The 26,555-nt window shown below is 39.5% G+C and overlaps 1 protein-coding gene across 1 annotated transcript; it reads left to right on the forward strand.

Annotated features, from left to right (window-relative positions):
• Positions 1–2,964: 2,964 nt before the first annotated feature.
• Positions 2,965–26,004, forward strand: erf (Ets2 repressor factor). The gene is given in 6 exon segments (XM_046844215.1): positions 2,965–4,136; positions 18,588–18,822; positions 20,337–20,452; positions 21,372–22,270; positions 22,849–23,203; positions 23,206–26,004. Coding segments are annotated over 6 exon segments (1,839 nt in total). The 5' UTR covers positions 2,965–4,114; the 3' UTR covers positions 23,418–26,004.
• Positions 26,005–26,555: the final 551 nt, after the last annotated feature.

Below are 26,555 nucleotides of genomic sequence, written 5' to 3' on the forward strand. Positions count from 1 at the left end.
TTTAGTGGATGAATAGAAGTGTGCAAGGGGCAATTAGTATTGGCAGAAAAGTTAAAGACCTTGTTCTCAGACCAAAAAACACTGCTTTCAGTGTAGAGTTCATATTGCACCAAAATCTTTGGCCATGTGGGAGATTATTGTCTCTTCTTTTTAATATTTTGTTCCCATGTTCTTATCCAACTCTTACCTTCATTGCTTGTTTGTATGTCATCCTAATTAGGAATGGCCAAGATTCTTCAACAGTGGAGAAGGAAAGCATAAAAAAAAATCTGATCTTTTAAATTCACTCATTTTACAATCAGAACAAATGAAAAAGAATGTTACATTATCATAAAGATGCAATCAACTGTTAATCCACAGGAAGGGAGCAAGCACATGAGAAAGGAGGAGAACAGTGACAATGGAGCCACCAACATACATTCATTCTTCTTTTTATTATCATATCATTCTCCGTTTGTTTTCCTATGCTGTCAAGTGTATGAAAATATTGACAACATTCCTGGGAGAGTGCTCAGGGAATGTGTAGAACAACTAGTGGATGTCTTCACTGATATCTTCAACATCTCCCTGAGCAACGCCTTTGTTCCTACATGCCTCAAGACAACGACCATTGTCACCGTGCCAAAGAAGCCTCAATACCTATCGTCCAATCACACTTACACCCATTGAATTAAAATGCTTCATGTGGCTTGTCATTAGGCACATCAAGACCCAGCTACCACTCTTATGGGACACCATGCAGTTTGGTTATTGTCCAAACCATTGCACGGATGATGCAATCACCACGACCCTCCATCTGGCCCTTACCCACCTGTACAATAAGGAAACATACATACGAATGCTGTTCATAGACTTCACTTCAGCTTTGAAAACAATCATCCCTCAGCACCTGATTGAAAAGCTGGGCCTACAGGGTCCTCTGCAACTGGATCCTGGACTTCCTTACTGGGAGTCCGGATCGGGAACAGCATCTCCAGCACCACTACATTGAGCACTGGGGCCCTTCAGGGCTGTGTTTAGCCTACTACTAATGACACAACTGTGGTGGGTCTCATCAGCAAGAACGACAAGTCAGCATACAGAGAGGAAGTGCAACAGCTTACAGCCTGGTGTTGAGCCAACAACCTGTTTCTGAACATTGACAAAACCAAAGAGATGGTTGTTGGCTTTAGGAGAGCACAGAGTGGCCATTCTCCACTGAACATCGATGGATCCTCTGTGGAGATCGTCAAGAGCACCAAATTCCTTGGTGTTCATCTGGTGGAGAACTTCACCTAGCCACTTAACACTAGCTCCATCACCATGAAAGCCCTGTAGTGTCTCTACTTCCTGAGAAGGCTGAGGAGAGCCCATTTCCCTCCCCTGTCTTGACCATGTTCTACAGAGGGACCATCGAGAATATTTTTTGCAACTGCATCACTGCCTAGTTTCGGAACTGCACCATCTCATTTCGCAAGACCCTACAGAGGATAGTAAGGACAGCCAGGAAGATCATTGTCATCTCTCTCCTCATGCTGCATCCACAAAAAGCCATCAGGCTTTTCAACACACAGACCTGAACTGTACAAACTCACTGTTCTGGAGAAACGTCTTATTCCACTGTGTACTGCGTCAGCTATATATGGTTGAAATGACAATAAAAGTTTCTTGACTTGACTTGAGACACACACACACACACAGTATAAATATACAGTATTTTATTGGTACTACTCATTACTATGTTTGTATTTGTCAGACATAACTTATTCACTCTCCCACACACTCTTTAATATATTTAATGAAATAGATTTTACGGTTAATATGTGTATAAAATAAATTGAGATTGCACTAATAAATTTAACTACTTATGGAATTGATTGAGGGATATGCTACTCACAAAGCAGGTAGTTTTTTGGAAACTACTACTAACTAACTACAGCCTTAGCAGCACCATTATCAGTTATGGGAAAAAAAACAAAAAAACAACTCCAGCTAGATTGTACTGTAAAATCTAAGGATCGCTATATTCTTTACATTACATTGACATTTTTACTAAGTTCTTTAAAGAATATGTAACTTCACTAATTTCATACAAGCCAGGATGACTGGTTTGCAAGTTTAGCATCAAAACCCAAATTAATTTTATAAATTATTATTATTATGCCAAGTGTTATTTGTGATAAATTCCAAATGACCAGTCCTTCATTACAGTCAAAATGTCAAAGCTAATTATGGAAAAAGAAACACTATACATTCACTCTGGCAACCCCATAGATATCATAGCTTAATCAAAATAAATATGAAACTTATTAGACAAATTGAATTAGATCAATTCAAACAGTTCCTCATAAGTATTGACAAATTGCAAACATCATCCATCTTGCTTGAAAAGTTCCCAATGTGGCCAAAAGCATGTGCACCTTGACTATCACCCCCATTTGTGGTTCTGCAAATTCTGAGGCATGCAATTGTATAGAAAGCCTCTGTATATTGTAGCATTGTAGTTTCTGTTCACTGGAACTGGAAGGCTGGAGTCGAAGCACTCGAGTGTCACTTGAACACATTTAGGATTTACTAGAGCTGGACCTCCTTGACATCCAAACACCAGTGCCCCAAAATCTACTGGAAAGCCTTCTTAGAAATGTGGAGAAGCTCATTCTGATAATAAATTAAGCTAAATTTGGAATTGGGTGTTCAACAAGCAAAATATGTGATAGTCGAGGCACGAACCTTTTAGGACAGGAGTATCCAATCTTTTCCACAAAAGCCAGTGTGGGTGCAGATTTTCATTCCAAACAATCAAGTGCCACACCTAAAGTCAATGAAAATGAAAATAATTAGATTTAAACAGATACAATTTGGTGTGGACTTGTTTGGTTGGAATGAAAACCTGCGCACACACACTGGCCCTTTGTGGAACAGATTGGACACACCTGCTTTAGGCCATTTACCACAGGGGTCCACAACTACCGAGCCATGGTCTAGTACCAGACCAGACTAGAGTCAGACAATGGTTCTGCAATATCAGTTAACATTTTCATTAGAAATGTATTTCAGCTAATAATTAAATCAAATAATGTCTTTTCCCCCGGATTGTGGTAAAAATGTCTTGTGGTCCGTGATTTGTTGGGGACCCCTGCTTTAGTTCACATGTTGGCAACTCTAAAATGTATCAAATTAATTTTTGTTTAAACGAAATTAACTTTTTTGGATTTTCAGGTCCCTCTATTTTCGCATTTTCTGGATCTTAGGGAATCGTGATGGCAGCGTGCTTTGCGAACACGTTGCATTGTGGTCCACGGCGTGGGTCGCAGTGACGTCGTTGAGGGATGAAAAACGTTCACCCCCTACGCAGCAGCAGCAGCAGCTCTCTCGTTTCTCTCGGTGCTGCCTACGCGCATGCGTAAAGGAATGCTTTCGTGACGACGCCGCGCGCCCATGCGGCGTTGGAGGTCTCCACAGTAACCTGAAGAGTAGAGGGGAGGCGACGTGTGAGTGGGCGTGGCCTCCCTCGCAATGTCTCTCTCGCTCTCTCTCTCTCTCCCCAGTAGACGTGGGCGGCCCCGTGTGGTCGGGAGAACGAAACACGACACTCAGAACGCGGACAAGAGTGGGGGCGACGGGGGAAAAGAGCGCACGGGGAGTGTGTGGAAAAAAAGAAGAAGAGGGGGTGTTTAAAAAAGAAAAAGAAAAAGAGAACGTTTAGAGAACAGCACCGGAGACGTTATATATGTAGAGAGGACTGTATATGCTTTCTATTCGGATATGGTGTGTTTTGGTCGTCAGAAATGACGTGGTGCGGCGCCGACCAAACTAATTAGTAATTTAGCGAGTCAGGCCGGAGGCGGCCGGGAGGATCCGCACGGCGGCGCGTCTGAAACTTTGCGTGCCTCGTTACGGCTTGGCTGGCGGAGGACGGAGCGCGGCTGTTTCTGGAGTAAAACAAAGCGTCCGGCCGCGACCCCTGAATCCAATGAGGAACTAAGCGGAGGAGTGAAGAAGTGTGTGAGAAAGGGGAAAAGGACAGATAGTGGTGGAGTGAAAGTAGATTAAAAGGGTAGAGAGAGGGGAAAAAAAGTTAGCGAGGTTTTTGTTTTTCGCCAAGCTGAAGACTGGTTCCAGGATAAAGAGGACCATGAAGACCCCAGGAGACTCGGGTAAGTCCGCATCACCGTGTGTGTATGCGCACACACTCGTGTTTTTTTTATTTATTATTTTTTTTTATATATACACTTTTATAGATCTGGGATGGAAAAGTGAACACACTCATGTATGGTAGTATAATAATGAAGCCGAAAAAAAAACTTTATTTGAAGTTCCAGAAGCTCTAACTAACTTTCTCCCGTGTCAGGGCGACTAGAACAATCCTGCTAGCGCTCCATGCTAGTCGGCCAAGTTTGCTTTCGTTTGGATACATTATTTACTAATATTTATTATTTTATATTTGTTTTGTTCTTATAACTCCTTTAGGGTTCAGTTTGTGTCGGAGAAGTTAGAAAATAGTATTCTGTCGGAGTCCAGATGTATTGTGTAGATATTAAATAGGTATGTGAGGCTAGGCTTTTCAAGCGGAAGAAACTTTTCCCCTCTGTATTCCTTCTCAGAGTTAAAGCTAAAAGCTAAGCTCCGTGTGGTTAGGTCACCAATTCTCCTGAATCTCACACCGGTCGAGGAAAGGAAACGGTAAGGTTTAAAGCAGGACAGGACAGGCAGGGGTGTATATATTACAGTAGCCATCATTGGCTGTGTGTGTTTTCCTTCCAGTGAGTTAAGCAGTAAAAGTGCTGAGTTTTCATACAAACCCCCCTCCCTCCCCCTCCCCGGGCTTTGTCTTCATCTGCACACACTACGCTTTAATACTGTTATTTTAAACCTTGTCCTCGTCTCATTTAATTTGAAGGAAATGCAAATTCTAATAAAAAAAAGTAATTATTTATATGATCTGCTGCACGTTATTTGGAAACTTATTCCATACTGAGATGTCTCCACAATTCGTCAAATGAAACATCGTATTTGTTTTGTGTGTGATAACGCGTGAATTTCACCACTGTGTAGAAATATCAACACTGGCCTGTTAATTATCCACAGATTACCGGAAGTGCGGGTCATTTTCCGATCCCACCAACATACGCGCCCGCACACGACCCAGAGGAAAATGTGACGTCACTGACTCAGTGGCACATTTCCTTTATTCGTTCAGATCGCATTGGCAAATCAAATGACTAATAGGGTCACGTGAAAAAAGTTAAGTTTTCCTCAAGACAAGACTAGACATTAGTGATCAGTGATTGGTTGCCAGGGACATTGGTGATTAGTGATTGGTTGCTGGGGACAGTAGTGATCAGTGATTGGTTGCCGGGTTAGGGAAGCTGTTGGGGAAGACCGTGGTCAGCTGTTGGGGGAAAGATCAGTGATTGAATGTCATAGACATTGGTGATTAGTGATGGGTTGTGGGCTACAGTGGTGTAAAGTGATTAGTTGGCTGAAGCATTGGTGATTGACTGTCAGGGACTGTCGTGATCAGTGATTTGAAGACAACCTGCTAAGTCAGCACAGTGTAAATGAGTGGGTCACTCAGTATAGCTTCTTCTTTTAGGAGCTGTAAATCTCCTTTCCTGTTAAGTCCTGCATCACCACTGATTACCACTGCCTGTATCTTGTACTTTACAGGAAAAACACAGCTTACCAAAGTCACTGTGATAACCAACCGTTAATCACCACTGTACCTGACATCCAATCACTGGTCACCAATGTACCCAACAACGGATCATCGATGCCCAAATCAACGATTACAACTCGGAGCTGTCCCCAATGTACAAAATATTCTCCCCACACTTGTTACTCATTATAACATCTGGAAATGGGCACATTGTCATCTCTAATAGCACGTGAACTAAAAGCACGGATATGTTAGCAGGAGTTTAAAGAAAGGGGGCTTTTAAAATAAGTGCGATGTAGTGGAATTGTTCAAGTACTACACGTAAGGTCCACTTCTCCTTGGATGAAGTACCTTCATGGTTTCAATGCTTGCACTTGACTTATTTTGAAAGCAAAAGGCAGACCGTTGAATTGTTGCTGTGGTTTTTGTACATAGTGGCTAGAAAACACACAAACTCCTTCATGTTTCTTTTTTGTTTGTTTGTTTGTAACCAATAGGTTAGCAAAGTTGCTGACAGCTACATATTTTGATTGCACAAAAATGTCTTTAAATAATTTAAATGTGGTAGCTAGCATTGGCATTAAGGTTTGAAAAAAATACTTTGGCAATGTATACAGTACAGCCAAAGTTTATTTAGTAATAAAGAAGAGAAGTGAGATGAGAATAAATTAAAACAAGCCACTAAAATTCATACAGGTATTGCACTTGAATGCTGAGAAATATGTCTTGCGTGCCGATTGGAGATAGCAAATGCTGTAATACTACAAAGTAGCAACCTATGATGTAATTTAAAGCGACACATGGCCCGCTAGCTACGTGATTGTGTTAAGAACAGACTAAGTTAAATTAATTTATAGAGACGCTCTTGTGGAGCAGCGCTTGATGTAGATACGCTTCAGACAAGGTTCACGAGCATAACTAAATAGTCCTCCTGTCAGCTGAGAAACATCAGCTTATGAGCTCGTGTCGCAAGTAGAAAAAATATTTTGTTGATTTTTTTTTTATTTTATATATATTTATTGCATGTCGATTGGAGACAGAAATGGAAAGAACTTTATTGCCAAGGATTTTCTTTTTGTACTTACAAGGAATATCTTTTTTGTGACAGAAGCTTCCAATACACAGAGCACAGAGATATTAAAAAAAATGATATGCGAATAAATATGCTGCTGTCTAGCTGAAGAAACGATGTGGTTTGGATGTGAGGTATCCAAAGGGATTTTCTGAGCCCTTTTTCTCACTCATGATGTAAACAGTTTTTGAAGGATGGGCAGGGGAGCACCAATAATACTTTCAAACCATGAAGTGATGAATACTCACATGCAGTTTAACATGGAAGCTACCTTATTCACACAACCAATCAGTCCAGTGTGTCCTGTGATAACAGGTTCATCACAGTGTGCATTACTTATATGCAATATGAGGAAACCCTGACCACTGAAATGAAGTTTATACTAACAGGCTATTAAACACTAAACATCACTCTTAAACCTATGCACCATATTGCCCCAAGGGACAAAGATGATCGGCTTATGCATTTAATATATATGAGCATTCTTATATGATCAATCTCTATTGTTATTAAAAGAATTACATAATAGCATTGTAATAAAATGCTTCCTACAGGAAGCAGTGGGTACTTTCTCATAGTGTCCAATAGCGTATCTTGTGAACTTTTCTGGAATAGAGCAAACCTAAAAACTCTGAAATATTATGACATGGACGATAATATTGACTGTGGCCTAAATACCGATTTTTCGTTTCGGATATCACGTCACTGCTTTGAGACCTTGTTGGCTTGATTGCTGAGTAACATTAGATAGAAATTAGAAACCCTGAAGTCTCAGGTCATTAGGACAGTTTTAATAAACATTACACACTTTTAGCTTTGTTATAACCCAAACATCAAAAGGTATCTTATTACGAATGTGAATTTTAAAGCTGTATGTTTATATTATTTATACAGGTACATGATGTCAAATATAAGGAATATTTGAATACATTTATCTAAAATCCAGTTGTGGGTACTCAGTTTCTTACTTACATTTATTTAATCACTTTGTCAGTTTGTTGCACACTCCACTTGGTTTGTAACAAAGAGATGAAAATGGGTTTATAAAACGTTATGCTTAAACACAAGCTCACACACAGTTTATTGGGGTGTTGACTCCTCCACATTCCACTTTAATGGCTTATGTCTGCATTGCATTACACACACACACACACACACACACACACACACACACACACACACACACACACTTGGGCCTGTCTCCGTCTCGTAAGTTGCCATCTTTGTGGTGACGCCACTTTGACGTGCTCCTTTATTTTTGCTGGTGTAATTTATTTTAGAAGACAGATCCAACGTTCGCGCAGTGCGGCTTGGACTCAACCGGCCTGCTTGTGTGGTGTCTGAAACATTAGAATAGTGTGTGACATGCGTTTCAGTGCCATGTGTGATCATCTGACTCAAATAGAGGTCTGTCTGATGGGTTGTGAGAGGACGCTCTCCTTCATATCCCTAGGTTTTCGATCCGGAGCAGTGGAACCACTCGGTTAGCTCTCAGTGGAAATAAATCTATTACATGATGAAAGGGCTGAGTTGCCACGTCCCTCTGGGCCTCAAGGTGATTTTTGTTAGACAAGTGCTTTGAAGTTGATTGGCTCTTTAGGTAGCATCTCGCATGATGCCGTTTTTACATGACAGAAAGGTGCGTGTCAGTCCAGGAGGATGTCTTTTTAAAGTGTTTAAAGAGCATGGGATTGATCCCCTTTCTATGTTTGAGGTAACAGTGCTCTAATAAGACCACAGCCGGAGCCAACACGTGTTGTCAGCACTGTTTGAGTCTGTGCAAGTGTGTGAGCGTGCACACATCTGGAGCAAAATTAAAGTAAAGACGGAGACTTGAGACCGAACCACAACACAGAGTTTTAAAATATAGACAGTCTATGGCTTTCTCCTGTTCTTATACATTCATTCCCCTTCCTCTCCCCCTTTTCCTTTGAGTCTGTTTCTGATTAATTTTTATTTGCTTTCTTATTAAATATGAAAATGATGCAGCTACATTGCAGCGTGTTCTTAAACGCACATATAGAAGTTTAACTTGAATCATAGAGAGGTTGAGGTGCCTTAGTTATTGTGTGTGCCTGGGCTTCAGTTAGCAAGTGTGTGCCTCAGGTTTAGTTATTGTGTGTGTACAGTGAGCCTTGGGTTTAGTTAGTAATTGCGTGCCTAGGGTTTAGTTGGCGACTGCATGCCTGGGCTTTAGTTAGCGGTGTTTGTGCTTGGGTTTTAGTTAGGGGAGTTCTTGCCTGGGTTTTAGGGAGTGCGTGCATGCCAGGGCTTTAGTTAGGGGTTTCTTATGCCTCGGGTTCAGTTAGGGGTGCTCCTGCTCCTCGGGTTTAGTTAGGGGGTGCTCCTGCTCCCTCGGGTTTAGTTAGGGGGTGAGTGCTTCGGGTTTAGTTAGCGACACTGCTGAGTGTGAAATGAGGCATTATGCTATTTGACAGCTTGTAAAAACACACATACTAGACAACAGCCCATACAACAGAGTGTCTGTGTTTGCCTGCATGTGAATTTACTGTGTATGTTTTGGTGTATGATAAATCCATGATGATTCAATTAATGTAATTGCCAAAAAGTGTTCAACCGTACAGAGTTAAACAATACTTTTCCTTCATACCCACAAAGATCGATTATTATGTAGATTAAGAGTACTGTTTAATATGTAATAATTAAAACCTTTAAAAAATACTAAAACTGTATCAAGAAAATAATGTTTTACTGATATTATATCTCCCAGACCTAACGTAGTCAAGTCAGTTGCAGTGTAATGGAACACTATACACAGAGCAACCAAAATTCACTGTGCTTAAGAGGCTTGTAACATAAAGATAGAGCTCGTCAAGTTAGTATTTTAGATCAGATTTAAAAATGAGGAGCTTAGCCAAGACAGTAGATTATATGATTATATGTGGAGCGTGTTTATTGCTGACAGAAGTGTTTTGGCTGTCGTCTACAGAACTACGGTACACCCTGCTGCTGTTTTGAGCGTGTCTGGAGAGGAGACACTCCGTGTGTTCATCTAGCCTAGTATAATCTGATCTATTTAAAATTACAAGTTCAGAATGGGAGTACAGCAGTAAGAAGTAGAGGTTTAGTCTGACCTGAGCTGGGTTCATCCTGGCTGACCTTCATCTGCCCTCTAACACAGACACTCAGGACCAGTTAACTCCAGTGCAGTGTTCTCCGCCTTGCTTAAAGATCTTCTAGAAGAACACTTTACACTTTAGCTGACATTCCTTAGCATGAAACCTTTCGTATCTCTTCCTTTTCCAAGAAAAATGAGATTCAAACTATGACCACATTAATCTCTACATCTGAAACCTGCTTTAAAAAAAAGCTTTCTCTATTTAGTGTTTTCCAAAAATCGCTCGTCCACAGTTATGCATCTGAAAACATTACATCTCTAAACTGTCTATGCACATGTAACAATGTCAGAATTCAAGGTTGTTCCCCTGAGGCATTAATTTATCTACCATCATTTGAATTGATGCAGCGATGTCGAGGAAAACGCAGTGAGATTTTCTCAATAGACAGACATTGTGTTAGCTGATGCAAAAAAACAGAGAATGTACACTTGTAAGTGTTGATTGGATCGCATGACTAAAATACATCATGCTTTTTAAATATCTCTGTATTCTGTTTATATACTCTGGAAAGTGGTTTTGAAAATAGCCCAGTTTTCCTTGCACAAACACCATAGTGTGGAGAGAAGAACGCAGAGAAAAATGTGTTTGTAAATTTATTTGAATTAATATGGACATAGCCTTGGTTCAAACCCTTGTCTTCAGTTTCTTGAATACCAAGAGTTCCTAACCTGTGGCTAAAGATGAGTCAGGATGAAAACCAGATCAAGGAGATACAGCACTCTGTCTCAGCTGATTCCCTTTCTCTGAGCAGCTTTATTGATGATACCAACAAAGACTTGAGTATTACTCTGGGAAAATCTGATGTTTGGCTAAGGGTTCTTCAAGAGTACCTAACCACTAGCCCTGTATGACCTGAGCCCCTTAATGCCCCTTAAAGGCTAAAATGTGCCGCAAGCTTTTTTGCTTCCTGGTGGAGTGTGAATAAAGTACCCTTTTGTCATAATAAATCGGGTAAATATGGTCGTCCTGTTGGTGGGCACACTGTAGACCTGCATGGGCCTGTTGGTGGAGTGGCTTGGCTGCTCCTCATGCTCAGCAGTTTTCACATAGCAGGAAAATTGGCCCAGAAATGCGCCCTCCCTGACCATCTACGGCTGATTTAATCACAGCCCTAAAAGGAACTCCCCTGTGATGCGTCTGGTTTCTGTCTGGGCAGAGTCAGCCTTCGCACAGTGGCGTCCCGGACATCTGGAGCATGCTCTTCACCACTGTGTGCCGGGAACAGGCGTTTCGGTCTTCTCTGTTGACACAAAGACGTGAAAATAACAGCTCCTAGATGTTTAGCTTGCAGAGACATGAGGGTTGAAGTCTTCTACTCATAACCTCCTGCGTTTTACACACAAGGCTTTGGCGTGGATTGGATTGAACCGTTTTGGATTGTTGATAATCTCAGTAGACTCACCCTAATGCAACGTGGCTTCAGGTGTCTCATACAGAGTTAAATTTTCCAAACACTTTTTTAACTTGAGCACATTAGATCAAACAACACATGGTCGGTGTTATGACTAGGACATAGCTTCAGTTCCTGCCAAGCACAGTCAACTAATTCTTGTTCCTGTCATCCCTGTGTAGTCTGACCCTGTGAAAACACGAGAGTCCACGTTCCAGTCTTTTAATTTCCAGTTCTCACAGCTCAGATCTTCTGACACCTTTGGGAAAAGAAAAAAAGGAATCAAGTGACCTGAGTGCATGGACTAAAATAAGTGTGCTTTTAGGAAAATATTAAAACAAACTTTATTTATTAAGGGTCACTTGTTTTGTTGGTGAAGCCAACTTACACCGTATGCCCTTTTATTATAAAAAGTAAAAGGATAGTTTTATATATGTTAAAATATAGTAGTAGTAAGCATGAAATATGCCATTATGCTCTTGTGCCCCTAACTATTAGTGAATGATGGTGTCGTCTTTGCTTCAGATGAGGAAGTGGATTGTATGTCCAGACACGAGTAACATGTGTTCTATACTTAATGTTGAGAAAAAAAAATACAACTGTTCCTAGAGGTAGACAACATAGTTTTCCTTTTATAATCCTCTCATGTGAGGAGTGAAGATATTCAAGGCTTCATCAGTTCACAAGAAGCTGAGAATCGTCACAGGGAGATGTTTAGTTCTTCAGCAGGTTGTTGAAGTTCATATAGGATACAAATCAGGGTATAAGGAAACCGATTACAGTATCCAGCACTTAGTCAGCAGTGATTGTGTGTTTTCAGAAATTTCACTCACACCTCAGGACTCCAGTGACTGTCTGTTCTTTGCTGGAATGTTAGTACCAAAATAAAAAAAATAAACAGGAAATGGGCATAACTATTATTTACTGTTTTCATTCATTCAAAAGTAGTCTATTAAAAGTAGTCTATTTTGTACTTAGAAAGTCCCATCTCCTCTTTTGTTTGAGATGTAAATCAGGACAGCCGTCACGATGACGGTTAACACGTTTGAGTAAAAGCGCGTCTGTGTTTTTTTGTTATTGTGCGTGAAATCCATGAACATTTTAGACTGTAGAGAGTGTTTAATTTTAATCTCCTGTATGAAGAAGGGATTATCATGTAAATAATTGCTCTCACGTTGCTGCTGCTTCAATACACTTGTAAAACGCCTTGCGTCGCATATAAACCCAAACTCCTGTGCTGTGTCAGGCTGTAACACACCATAGCAGCATGGATCTAATCCAGGAACAACTGTCAGTAGGCCAGTGAGACAACGTTAGGAATATTGCTTTAGGTCCTTTTGTTATACGCATTACTAATAATTTTACTAACGTCATAATCCTTTTTATTTTACCTACATAATTGCTTTGTTACCAAAATTTTAGGTTATCATAATTTCTAATTTGAATGTAAAATGATTGGATTTTTTATTTACACGGGCCCTTTTGAACAAAAAACTTGGTAATTCGTTCAATATAATGTAGTTTGGGATAGAGAAAGAGAGTGGCCGATGTGCGCGCACACACACACACACACACACACACACACACGTGCACAGTAACGCACAGATATTCTGAGGTATGTTCCAGATAGATCTGGTTTTACCGTGTTCCACTCTCTTTGATGTTTAACCTCCACATATCTTTTCCTGCTTCACTTCTTTTCCGTTTTTCTCACTGTCTACCTCTGCTGCCATTCAAGCACAGAAGTGTCTGTCCTCTCACATAAATAATGAGATCTAAGATCTTTACATTAAATCATAAGAGTTAGATCTTCAGAATTGTTGTCGACACATGAAAGCTTAATTTTTTTGGCGAATGAAGATTTTTTTTCATGATCATCTGTTTTTTCTAATACTGTTTTATTAATGTACTTAAGTACTGATATATTAATATAGCTACTACAGAACAAAATATCAGATTGTTAACCATCTCTTGTTTATTAGATCATCTGTCACATGATGAGATTAAGTGTTTATGATGACCAAAAGAGCTTTTCTCATTTTCCTTGTTACAGGTTCTTCACTTTTCTGTACAGCTTTAACTCCTATCTGTGTTTTCCACACTAATTTTGTTCTAAGCAGATCAATTTATCATAAATGAATAAATATCTGCTGGCCATCTTTTTAACCAAATCTTGCCTACGGTGAGTTAATTAAAAAAAGTTTTTGAATCAGTAAATTCACACGTTGGGATTAATTTCAATGTAAACCGAAAGCAGAAGGGACTTGATTCCATCTTCATGCTTGTTCATGTTTATGAGAAAGTGCCATGTAGGGCTGCATGATGTGCGGGGAAAAGGTCATGTTGCGATTATCGTGGTCAATATTGCAATATGCGATTGCGATATAATAAATGGTTTTACAAGTCCCCACTGGATTTGGTTATTGATGTAATTGCACACATTTGTGTGAATGCAGAAATGTGTATTCGTGCAACTATAAAGGTTTTCAAACTAATATTTTTTTTTTTTTTACAAAATGCATTAATGTAAAAATGTATTTCCTCCAAGGTACAGCTGAATTAAATTGCCTGTTTTTCTGCTGAAATTTAAGATACAGTATTTGTTTGCATACTTGAATTCAGGCAATTATTATTTATTATTATTAAAGTTATTATTATTAAATGTGTTTAAAATTGATTTAATGGAAGATTGCTAATGATTTGTACGGTGTGGGTGTGGAGCATTGTGGTGGGAGGGCAGAGCCATGGGGGGAGTGACTCTTAGGAATCTTGCCCAGGGTTCCAAACGGCTAGAAATGGCCCTGTTTATGCAGGATGTAACAGACACCAGAGAGAGAGTGAGAGAGATAGAGGGTGAGAGTACCAGCAGAGCTGACTGTGTGTAAGGGGATGTGTCTGGGAAAGCGGAGGATGCCAGGTGAAGTCGTGTTGATCTGCGAGTGTGCGTGGGTTTGATTCAAGGAAAGATATGCGTTACCACGGGTGGGTGTGTCCCCGGAAAGCGTCGGGCAAAAGTGAATGAAAAATAATAGAAAGCTCTGTCTGTTGAACCATCACCTGTCGTCTTTCTTCCAACCCGGAACCAATGAGTTATAGGTTTGTCATAGTGCCATGCAATGTATCAACTTTAAGCAAATCGTGCACAGTATCTCTCTCTGCTCAGTGTTGGTGATCTTAAAGCTAAAATATCGCCATATAACAGAGGTAGCATTTATTTTTTTTTGCCCACCAGTTCAGTGTCGAGGTGCTCGCCATCCATCTTCACCTGTTCTCCGCACTGCACACCGGGAAATCACATGACCACACACGCCACACGGGCACTGCCTAAACTGAGACTATCTGATCCTTTTTTGGTCTGTTAGCAGCGCAGAAAATCTGCAAACAGTTTTCAGAAAATGTGTCCACATATGCAAAAATCTTTCCATTAAATCGCAATGTTTGCTGTCATAAAATTGTACAAGCTGACATCGATACATTTAATCGTGTAGTGCCGTGTTTGTTAGTAAAATTCCAAGAATATTATATAAGGTGGCATTTACTTACAGGTCGCATTTTGAAGAGAGAAATGTTTGTTACTTTCAAGGTTATGTTTAGTCATTTTCAACCAACCAATCTTTCATAAGACACTGTGAACTGATGGATGTCACAGAGCTTAAAAAAAAAAAAAACTGATAAAGGAAGGACCAGTGGATTAATGAAATGGAGTGAGCTGAAATTTACAAATTTACAAATTGAAGTGCTGTAGCTCCACACCACGCTTAAGTCCAACAATATATTTTTTTTAGTTTATGACTTTTACTGATGAAGTGTATAAAGATGTTTTATTGGAGGAAGTAAAATACTCCAGTGTTGATGTACTCTTGGCCCTCTCTCACAAACACAAGCTCTTCGATGCTTCAGATTGGCCAGCTTATCTGTGATTGATCAGGAAGATAGAGTTAGCCCATCTCATTCTGAGAATCCTGGATGTCAGGATTTGAACCTGTGATTGGACTAGCATTGTTCTGCTGTGTCACTAGGGAGCATGAAGCTCACTTGCGGTTGAACATTTTGTATCATGTAAGGATTGTGTCAGGGTGTTTACATGAGGATTGTGTGTGTATCAGGTGGTCTCTGATGTCTTTACCCATTGGTGACCGTAAGTATCTGAGAAGCAACAGTCCCAGAGGAAGTGTGCAGACCTTAGGGGCTGTACTTGTTATTGCACTTATGTGCGTGTGTGTGCGTGCACACGTGTTTCTCAGCTGCAATGTGTCGAGGTGTGTGTTGCATTGTTTCAAAATGTTGACTTGTACAGGCAATCCTCACAGGAGACCTCCACATTATTTACACTACCTTTTTGAAACATTTTGAGACTCTTTCTTTAATGTTTATTTTACACACAATCATTTAATATCATATTAAATGTAAACTCCTACACAATGTGTTGGGTTGTGGTTAGTTTTTAGACACAAGTATAGCATAAAAAGTATGTATTATGCATGAATGATAAAATCATTATTTCACAGAAGCTTAGTAGGTGACTCGATTTGTCTAAAAAGAAATATGTTATTTCTGGTGCTCTTCTGTTGCCATGTCTTGTTTCCCTGAGATATAAACACAAGTTTGCTCACACGTAAACCTAAAGTGGTTAAAAGTGCTCACACTAGTGAATTCTAATTTTATTTTAAACACTCAACAAACTTTCATAGCAACGCAATCTGTTTTCTGTCTGCTTCTAATAAGCATTTTTAAGCCCAGCTTTCTAGCAGCTCGTCGATGATGGCCTGGCAACAGTCATAGTCAGACCCACATCAGCCCACATGAAGGCTTCTCTTTGATGCAATATTTTGCAGCTACTTTGTAATGAAGTGTCAGACCTCCACATATAATTTTTGTGTGCACCATTTAACAATAAATGTCTTAGTGTTTTTTTTTTTCTTTTTTCATCTCACATTTCCTACAATACTAATTACTAATATATCCCAGATCTTCACATTTACACTTTTAAAAGTATAAGGGATAATCCACAGCTAGATGTGTTTTGGGATTTTAATACATGAAGTGGGAATTAATTGCAGGACAGATGCATGCAACACACTCTTTCTCTCTTTCAAATTATAAACCTAATGACCCATATCTCAAATAACTTGCATAAACGAATGAAGGTGGTTAGTACATTAAAACACACACCTAGGTGCGACTTATACCATGGTCACTTACCAGCATTGATCATTTAAAGCTGCATTGATAAAAGTGACTGCATGGATGAAAGTAGTGGTTCGTTTTTTAGTAAGTTATTTGAGATATGGGATGGAGAGAGAGAGAAAGAGAGAGAGAGATTCCCCTCTCCCCTGACTAGTTTGTCAGGTTTATGCTGTGCCTCTGCATACAACATTTTGATTTAAATCGACCTATTCAACAAGTTAAATAACTAACAAAAATATTTTATAAATGGAATTTTCAGACATACCCTGCTTAAATCATGATGATTTTTACTCATCACCGTTATGTCTGGCTTGTTCTTCAGCACAATGTCTGTTCTTAATCCTATACCATACAGATTAAAGCAGTTTGTGTTTCTGTTTAGTGGTGGTGTTGAGCTAACTTTTAGAATTAAAGTTGCTTGTTGGTTTATAATTATCCATTCCTTAATTTCATTCATTATTCTGTAGATGTAGATCTGTCATGTTTTGGGTCACTAGTGAAATCTTAAGATCTGCTGTTCTTCAAGTTGATTTCTTTTTCTTTTCTGGCATTTATTAGACATAAATTGTTTCCAGATTAATAGATTTTTCTTTTCTACATACATGTGTATTTATAGAACTGAAGTGTCTTGTTGCTAGGAGATTGCATGAGAGCAAGAGGCAAGAGAAAAGGATGATAGGAGAGTGAAAAGGTGCATTACTTCTGGGATCTAAATGACACGCTCACTCTCGCACCATGAGTCAGCGCTGTTCCCACTCACGTTTGAGCTCCTGTCCCACACACACAGCTCATCATGTATGAGCTCCATCTGTGTGGTGTGACCTTTCTCTGTATCGTTGTCCTAACAGCAGATTTGACAAGTCCGTTTTTCGGCAAAAGCAATAAATACGGGAGTGATGCAAAAAATGACCTTACAATTTTACATTAAGTAGAAAAACCAGACTCAATTAGACAGTTCTGGTTGTGGGACCCCTAATGGAGTCATTAGATTGAAAGACCTTTTTAGTTAGATAGAGAGGTATAACAGATGGTGTATCGGAGGAAGTGCTAGAACACCCGCATTATTACCCGTGTTCTTTTAACTGTGCGTTGTAAGACCTTCAGTCCTGTCCTGTGGAGGTTGTTGGTGATGTCAAACTGTTGTTTTGGGTTTTTCTTCACAGTTCTCACAATGATTTTGTCAGCTGTATTTTTTTTGTATGTCTGGGTGACTTACACCAGTGACTTAAAAAAAAATTTTCAGCACATTTCAAATTGGCTATCCCTATTTTGGATATACAGTATAAAGCACTAAAGGTTGAAAATCTTTAAAGAAAGTTATTGTTGCCTTATGAGTGTAAATATTTATAATTATTTCAACATTCAGCCTTTTTTGTCCTTTAGAATATGTGTGGGTTTTGGCTGTTTTTTAGCACTATGGATGTGTTTCCTGTAAGCTGGCTCACACATCAGATAGCTTTGTAACATGTACTGTCTCGTGGGACATAATTTTCCTGCAGGTGTGGGAACTTTGTTGGATGCATTCTTTGAGCTTATAGTTGCAGTGCAACTGTTGACCATTTTCTGCAGGGTACTTTTTCATCAGAATGGGGAAGAGATTGTGACATTAGTATTAAAAATGAATGTTTTCCACATCATTTCATGTTCTCAAAATAAAGACGTATAACTTGTGTCGCATCAATCCCTCAATTCACACTGTGCACGTCTCACAACATTCCCATGCAGCATTTTTTCTTTACTTTTCCCATTACATATAGTATGAATGCAGAAAATGCAGGTGACCTTCTGCTTGGTAATTATTGAGTCTGTCCAGCTGATAACATGAGCGTGTGCACTTTTTCGTGAAGTGCTGTGTGATACAGGCTCGAGTTCTGTTTTGACTGCTGCCTCAAGGATACAGGGTTCACTGTTCATAAATATGAAAGCTTTCTGCTCAATATATTTAAACCGAAATAAAACAAGTGGTTGAAGTGCATACTTTTTTTTATTTTATTTTTTTTTTTATAAATGTATTGTGGAATGTTGGTTTAATTAATCCTCAGTATTCCATCATTTCAACCTTTTCTTATGGATAAATAAGAAATTATGGACAGGCTTTGAATTGCTGATGCTCTTTACAGCAACTAGAAGTGTAATCATTTCCATGTCTGTGTTGGTCAGGGTTCGCCTTTCCGGAATGGGCGTACAAGCCAGAGTCAAGCCCAGGCTCCAGACAGATCCAGCTCTGGCATTTCATTCTGGAGCTGCTCAGGAAGGAGGAGTACCATGATGTCATCGCCTGGCAGGGGGATTACGGAGAGTTTGTCATCAAGGACCCGGACGAGGTGGCTCGACTGTGGGGAGCCCGCAAGTGCAAACCTCAGATGAACTACGACAAACTTAGTCGAGCTCTCAGGTGAGGATCAAGTAGCTCAATCATGTCTAAACATTTACATTGGACATTATAGGCCTTTATTGTTTCGTATTTCTTCAAATGTATTTAAAACAGAACACTGCACTTTAGGGCTGAATTATGCACAAATTCAGTCAAAAGTTTTTTTTTAACCATATTTAATAAAACACTGAAACATTACATTTAGAGAAGTGTTTGTGTTCCAATTGAGCTCAGGTGCTTCCTGTTTACATGATTTCTACAATTGACTGAAGACCAATTGGGCCGAATTCATTGGACTTAATTAAGAAAAGCACACACCTGTGTTTTAATGTCTCGTAACTCGCAGTGCTCAGACCAAAACCCAAGCCATGAAATCCAGTTAGTTCACTCTAGACCACTGTGATCAAATTGTGTTGAGACATTGATTTTTTTTCAAGGGCATAAAACCATTACTGAAGGTTTCAGGGTTTAGCCATTTTGAAATAGAACCCATTTCTAGAGCTGGCTGTAGGGGGACTTCTTCAACATTTGGGGTGGGGGCATGTTATTCTGGTGTTAGCTGGTTGTGTTTTCAGTCACTCAGCTCTCTGCAGCACTGAATGTGTCCTAAGCTTTGAATACTAAACTTGCAATCACTGAATATTCTGGGATGAATATTCCCATCACTACAGTGAATTCTGTAGCCGTAGATGAGTTAATGAAGAGACTCATGAAGAGAACCTATTCAACCCTATTTTTATGAATTAAGTGTTAGTCATTAGAACAAAACAGTTTTTCAAAACAGGATTATTAAAAAAAAAAAAAAAAAATATATATTTTTCTACTGGAGCCATTCTCCCTCCGTGCTGCAATACTTCTGTCTGTTTACACCATATTCATGTTTTTCGTTTGTCTCCACGGCAACAGCAAATGCCCCCTCAAACTCATTTAAACCTTTCTTTGCCATCCCATGATATTCCAAATCACATCCTGTATTACAAGGACATGCTCCTTCTGATGCAGGTCTTGGGTCTTTTCATTACGGCAGTAATTACAACAATAATTATACTTTCCAAAATAAAAATGCTTCATCTAATTAAATGAGAACTATGCATGTTTCACCCCGAGAGGCAAGGTTAACGTTACAATATTCGTTTGTTAGTGTGCTTGCAGTGCAAACTTCCCACAAGCTAATGACATTTATCACCATCACGTAGTTGAAGAAAAAATGTCCATGCATTATCAGAGATCATGTAAGGTTCACACTGTGACCCTGACCAGGGGAGAGCACTTACTTACCCTTACTGAAGATAAATGAATGTTCATCTGGTAGTGTCATTGAAATCTTTTCAGCATTGCGGAGTTAAAGGTAAAACATTTCTTAAAGCCTGGGAATGGGGGAACGTCAGCTTCCTGACCTAACTGTACACTGTTCTGACAACACAAAAAATAAATAGTGCTTCACTGACATGTCTGAGGTTTGTTATGTTAAGGATCTTGTTACTGAATTAGTTGTTTTTCACAGAAACATAACCATACCAATCTTACTTCCCCAGATACTACTACAATAAGCGGATTCTGCACAAGACAAAAGGGAAAAGGTTCACCTACAAGTTTAACTTCAACAAGCTTGTGCTAGTCAACTACCCGTTTATTGACATGGGGTCTGCAGGTATAGCCGACTGTTTTTTTATTTGTGTGTGTGTGTGTGTGTGTGTGTGTGTGTGTGTGTGTGTGTGTGTGTGTGTGTGTGTGTGTGTACATGAATGTATGTATTAGGGCTGTCAAAATTAACGAGTTAATAACGTGTTGGCGCAAATGCATTTTAACACCACTAATTTCATTAATGCCCGTGCATTTCTGTTTGACTATTTTTATAAAAAAAAATAATAAATAAATATATAAACTCGTAACCTTGATAGTTCGCGGCTTTTCATTTGAAACCGGACTATGGGTAACTCGCGAAAAAATCTGCTAGTTCGTGAGAAGCCACGAGTGGCTCGAAAGTTCGGAATAAAATTTCAAAACAGTTTGTACTAATAAATTACAAAAAAAAATGTTCGAAAAACAATTTTTTATTATTGTATTATTTACTTAAAGTAGTAAATTAAACATTTATAAAAAGTAATTCACAATTTCTGTTGCGTTTACGGTACAGTACATGTACAATTCCCCTTGAAAAAGATACCCATCAAACGGTGAGAGTCGAAAACCTCACGATTTTTTGTTGCCCTGTGAGTATGGAGGTTGCACACAAAATTAAAGCCTTTAATGCAACACATTTATTCAGGATGTCCTTTGTTGAATATGTACTATGTACCAATAACGTACATTTGCATAAAGCATCCATATATATCTATGCCAATGTTGATTAGAGTATTAAAAACTCAAAGTATTCAAATAAGACACATTTGGAACAGATAAAAATCTATTCGGTTGCGATTAATCACAAGTTGACTCATGACAATCATGCAATTAATCACAATTAAATATTTAAATTAATTGACAGCCCTACGTGTGTGTGTGTGTGTGTTTTTTGAGTGTGAACTTTCTTTTAAAAAGTCTTAATTAATTTTCTTCTTTCATGGCAGGTTCCAATGTGCCCCAGAGTGCTCCTCCTGTCCCGTCAGGTGTTGGAACCCACTTTCGTTTCCCTCCTTCTACTCCATCTGATGTCCTCTCCCCGAATGGTGAAGAGCTGCGCAGTCCAGGTGTGTTTGCCAGTGTGGCACGACGGGCAGCACGGGGGTCTGTATCCGACTGCAGCGATGGCACTTCTGTAGCCTCGGAACTGGAGGAGGTGGGCATGACAGGTGGTGACGAACGCCCAGCAGAGCGAGCCTTCAGATCTCTGTTCCTGCCACACCATCCACGGCTCACTCACGACTCTTTGTTTCGCATGTACGGTGTTCCTCCACCCGCCCCGGTACCCTTCCCTGCCTCACCTCTGCCTGGTGGCCCTCTGCTACCCCCCCAGCTCTCACCTGCACTCTCCATGACTTCAACACCAACCTCACACCTGCCCTACACCCCCTCACCCTCACTGGCTTCACCCATGCCCGGCTCACGCTTCTCCTTCAACCCGGAAGACATGAAGCGCTACCTGCAAGCACATGCACAAAGCGTCTACAACTACCACCTCAGTCCCCGCGCCTTCCCACACTACCCCAGCATTGTTGTGCCCCAGCCACAGCGTCTTGATAAGGGCTTGGCAGGACCAGCAGCAGGATCACACTTCAGCACCCACCCACTGCACCACCAGCAGCCTGAAGAGCCACACGCCTCAACCTTTAAATTTAAGCTTCAGCCTCCACCTCTGGGCCGGAAGCACCGGGACGCACCACAATCTTCAGCAACGGGGCACGTTTCCTCTGTTTCTGCCTCAACAGTCTTGTTTGTGGGTGAATGTGGCTCTGCTGCGGTGCAGGGTACCAATTCTGCACCTTCTGGACTGACTAACAGCAGTTCTGGAGGTCCTCCAAAGATCAAGGTCAGTATTTACTAAATGTCTTAGAACTGGGTAATTTGTTTGTTTGCTGAACAGATGATTTGTCGTCCTCTGATGTATAGACACTTCTGTGTTGCCTAGAATCTTGAAACTTTATAATTAAATTGCTATGGCCTTCCACTTCTTATATATACTTCTTATAATCACTTTTTTTTCTTCAAGACAATGATTGTTGACTACATAAAACATGATTAATAATTAGAATGGTTCATAGTTCGTTGACCTAGATTTGTAGCTGTAATGTTCACAGAAAAGATTTTCATTGTGCTTCAATATGTGTGACAAACAGGCTCCTGCCTCTTCTGAAATAATAGTTAGTTTCCCAGTTGTATTGGAGATGAACTGGTAACTGAAAGGAAGAAGCATTTCAGGGTAGTTATCCTCCATATTGTCTAACAGCAGCAGTCATTAATTGGCTTGGAAAGGGTTTTAATTGAATGTAGTAAAAATTTTTTTTTTTTTTTTTCTTTCAACCAGGAGGTGTGGCTGATGTATATAAATGCATAGTATATTATGTTCCACCAATGTAGCTTCAATAATCCAACTCTTCTGTTCTCCAGGTTGAGCTTGTCTCAGATATAGAATCAGAGGAAGAAGTAGAGGTCACTGATATAAGCGAAGATGATGATAACTGTGATGTGTTTGCCCCGTCACACTATAATGGAGGACCTTCCATTCTGCCCTGCCCTGATACCCTCATAGACGAGGGGGATGATCTTGAGGAAGACGTCTTTAAGACCCCAGCAGCACCCCCTTCTGGTGCAATCAGTGGCATTGCCATTGGGGTTGGCATGGCTTTGCCAGGCCTGAAAGCTGAACCCAGGGAGGGAAGTCCCAGCAGCCCTGGCGGCTCCCAGTGCATACCACTGAAACTACGTTTCAAGCGCCGCTGGAGCGAGGACCAGCGAATGGAGGCAGGAGCGAAGAGGCGGAAGACAAAAAGAGTCGTGCCGAAAAGGACGAACCCTTGTCCAGAGAGAGAGAACCACAACCTCACAAGGTGCTGCCACACAATGAGGGGAGGAGCCTGGTCAACCTGGCTGCATCTCTGAGTGCAGGTCAGCGAAGAGTCAGCTCTGAGCTTCAAAAAGCGACAGCGCAACTGTCTTTAGAAAACAACGGGTGCTGAGAAGAGAACTGTACATACTACCACAAGATGCACACAGGCTGTGGACACACATTCAGAACCTAGGAGAATGAATCAATATGCAGTAACTCACACCTGAATGCCTGATACAAGCACACAGAATTACCGCTTCACTCACTTCATGGTGCTGAGACACTACAAATGGACGATAATGATGTTCCTTCTTTTCAGAACCTTCTGAAAAGACATTTGACCAGCTCACTTCACTTTTTTGCTTCATTTATCACCATCACACCTAGAAAATTAACATGTGTATATATACTGACCATGGCACACTATTGAACGATTGTGTCGTTTCCTCTGAGCTCCTTAGCGACTCTGATATTTACGTTCAAGGATCATTAATGCATTTCAAACCCAGTTCCACAAATAACCAAGTGCCTGAATTGCTAGACAACATACTCTATAGCTATACAGAGCAGTGTGTAAAGGAGAGAAGGAGATCCGTTTTTACAAATCTGGGCCATTAGTTTGACACAGTCATTCAGTGATTACTGTTTCTTCTCTTAGGATTTAAACCAGTCAGAATAACTAGCAGTCTTCTGCCAGCAGTACATGGTTCAATAAGCCTCAGGTCCTTGGAGGAACAGCTTTGCCTTCTGCTCCCAAAACATTACCTCCTTGCTGCCACTGCCTTTACATCCTGATTCTACACACTACCTTCTCAACAATGCCTTATACATAATGCTCTCGAGGTCCAAAAAAAATAGTCACAGCAGGTCATTTATCTTCTCAGTCTGCTTTATTCAGCTGTTAGTTAGATGGACCACCTGACCTTTTACAGATGTCTCCAGATGTACATACTCCCCTAAAGCTTTATAGATTTTAAACTCCCCTACTTAAATCTAAACATAAACTGACTGTTTCTTCCCCTTTAATTGGTATTTATGCTTCTCATGCCAGTTTATTGAATTCTTGGAAAGCAGCAAGAACTCAGGCATATGTCATATGTATGGGTCTATGAAGCCTTTTCCATAAAAAAAAGTTAAAGTTTATATTGTGCCTTTTTATGTAAAAAAAAAAAAAAAAAAAAAAAAGGAAAAAAAAAAAAACTATTCTATTTTGTTCAATATAAAATTCCTCCTTTTTACAAACTGAAAAGGTATACAACTTTCACACTATATAGGCAAAAGTATTGAGACACTTGACCCTTTCATCCTCTTTCTTCATCAGTACCAGACTTTCCAATGCCGTTGGGCTGACTAAGCCCAAATCTCCACAACCACACAGTGGAACATCTTTTTAAAAGAGATCGTGGTTTTTATGACAGCCAATTGGAACTAAATATCTAATGGGATGTTCAAGAATGCACATAGAATCTTAAGGTCAAGTGTCCACAATGTTTTGCAGATATAGTGTGTTCTAATACGCGCGCGCACACAATATCTATCTATCTATCTATCTATCTATCTATCTATCTATCTATCTATCTATCTATCTATCTATCTATCTATCTATCTATAATATTATTAAAAAAACAAATAATCTATATTCAAAACTATTTTTTACAGATAAGAATATTTTGGAAAAATTATATGCATATGGTGACCTCAAATATGTTAGCAGGAGCCTAAAAAGTGTTAATAAAGAAATGACAGTAAGAGATTTAACATGAATTTAGATTTGATTTGAATTGCTCACACACTGATTCCAGGCAGAAACATTTAATTTCATCTAGGTTGAAATGAATGATCACTCAGCCTTGTGTGTGTGCGTGCGTGTGTGCGTGCGTGTGTGTGAAATGAGCTTGTGCTGTTTCTTAGTTTAGTGGATTCTGTAGATGATGGAGCAGAGGAGATCAAACAGGAGCAATCCCACTGACCTCAGGAAATAAAGCCGGGTTCCAAATCATAAGTTTAAATATTACACCCTTAAATCAGAAGAACAGAACATCTGAGGCTAGTTGAAACATATAACATGCTAAATTTATTTCTTTACTGAATATATACTGTAACTATTTCAGCACAGCTTTCCCACTTCTTCCCTTAGTCTTTCTCCAAATGTTTATTTCTTAGTTTTAGTTTTAATTGATTGATATTCATGTTACACCAGCTCTACCTGACAGCTGCCTTGCTTATTCATAAAAAAGCATATTTTTCATATCTTCAGTATAGACATTGCTGTTTTTATTATGCCTAGTCATGTGATCATATGTTATTTTTAAACAGTGATATTACTGTTATTTTGTACCCTTGCTAAAAAAAAATATAGCTTTTTAAAATTTTAAAAGTGTATTCCAAAATGCTTCATATTTTGCTTGGGTTTTAATAATAAAGCCAGGTAAATGGGAGGGGTGACATTATCACATTTCTATTTTAAATATATATATATTTTTAATAATCTTTCATGTAAATATTTTTTGGTGGACTGTAGAACAGTGGCAACATTTCTTTGTGTATAAGGTGACTTTTTTCTCTCAACATGTATTAATCTTTTTCTCACACGTGTACTCTCAGCAGTGATGTGTAACACTCTAAAGAAGTGTATGTGACATCATGATGAAACGTATTCTAGTTTTTTTTTGTTTTTTAACTGTAATCAGGGTTCATTAAAAACAGCTAAACATGAACTAAACTGCCTTCAGCGTTATTTTTATTTGTCTTATCTGTGAAAGTGAAGAGGTTTTATTGTTGTTGTTGTGTAAACTCATGCAAAACACTTGTACACAGGTGTCTCCGAATTGTCTTGGATTATTGCTGGGATGTTTCTACACCAAGATTGCAGTCCACCTTTGGAAAATTGACATGGTTTAGAAAGACACACACCTCTCTGTAAAGGGCCTCACAGCCGACAATGCATATTGGAGAAAAAAACCAAGCCATGAGATTGAAGCAACTGCCAAACAGGATTAATCTATGGGGAAAAGTGTTTATATATATATATATAAATAAAATATACATACACACACACAGACAGTACAGACCAAAAGTTTGGACACACCTTCTCATTCAAAGAGTTTTCTTTATTTCCATGACTATGAAAATTGTAGATTCACACTGAAGGCATCAAAACTATGAAGTAACACGTGGAATTATATATGGAATTATATACATAAAAAAGTGCCCAGCTGTGAGTCTCTCTGGATAAGGGCATCTGCCAAATGCTATAAATTTAAATGTT

This window comes from Silurus meridionalis, chromosome 29 (assembly GCF_014805685.1).
Source record: "Silurus meridionalis isolate SWU-2019-XX chromosome 29, ASM1480568v1, whole genome shotgun sequence".
Taxonomy (NCBI): Eukaryota; Metazoa; Chordata; class Actinopteri; order Siluriformes; family Siluridae; genus Silurus; species Silurus meridionalis.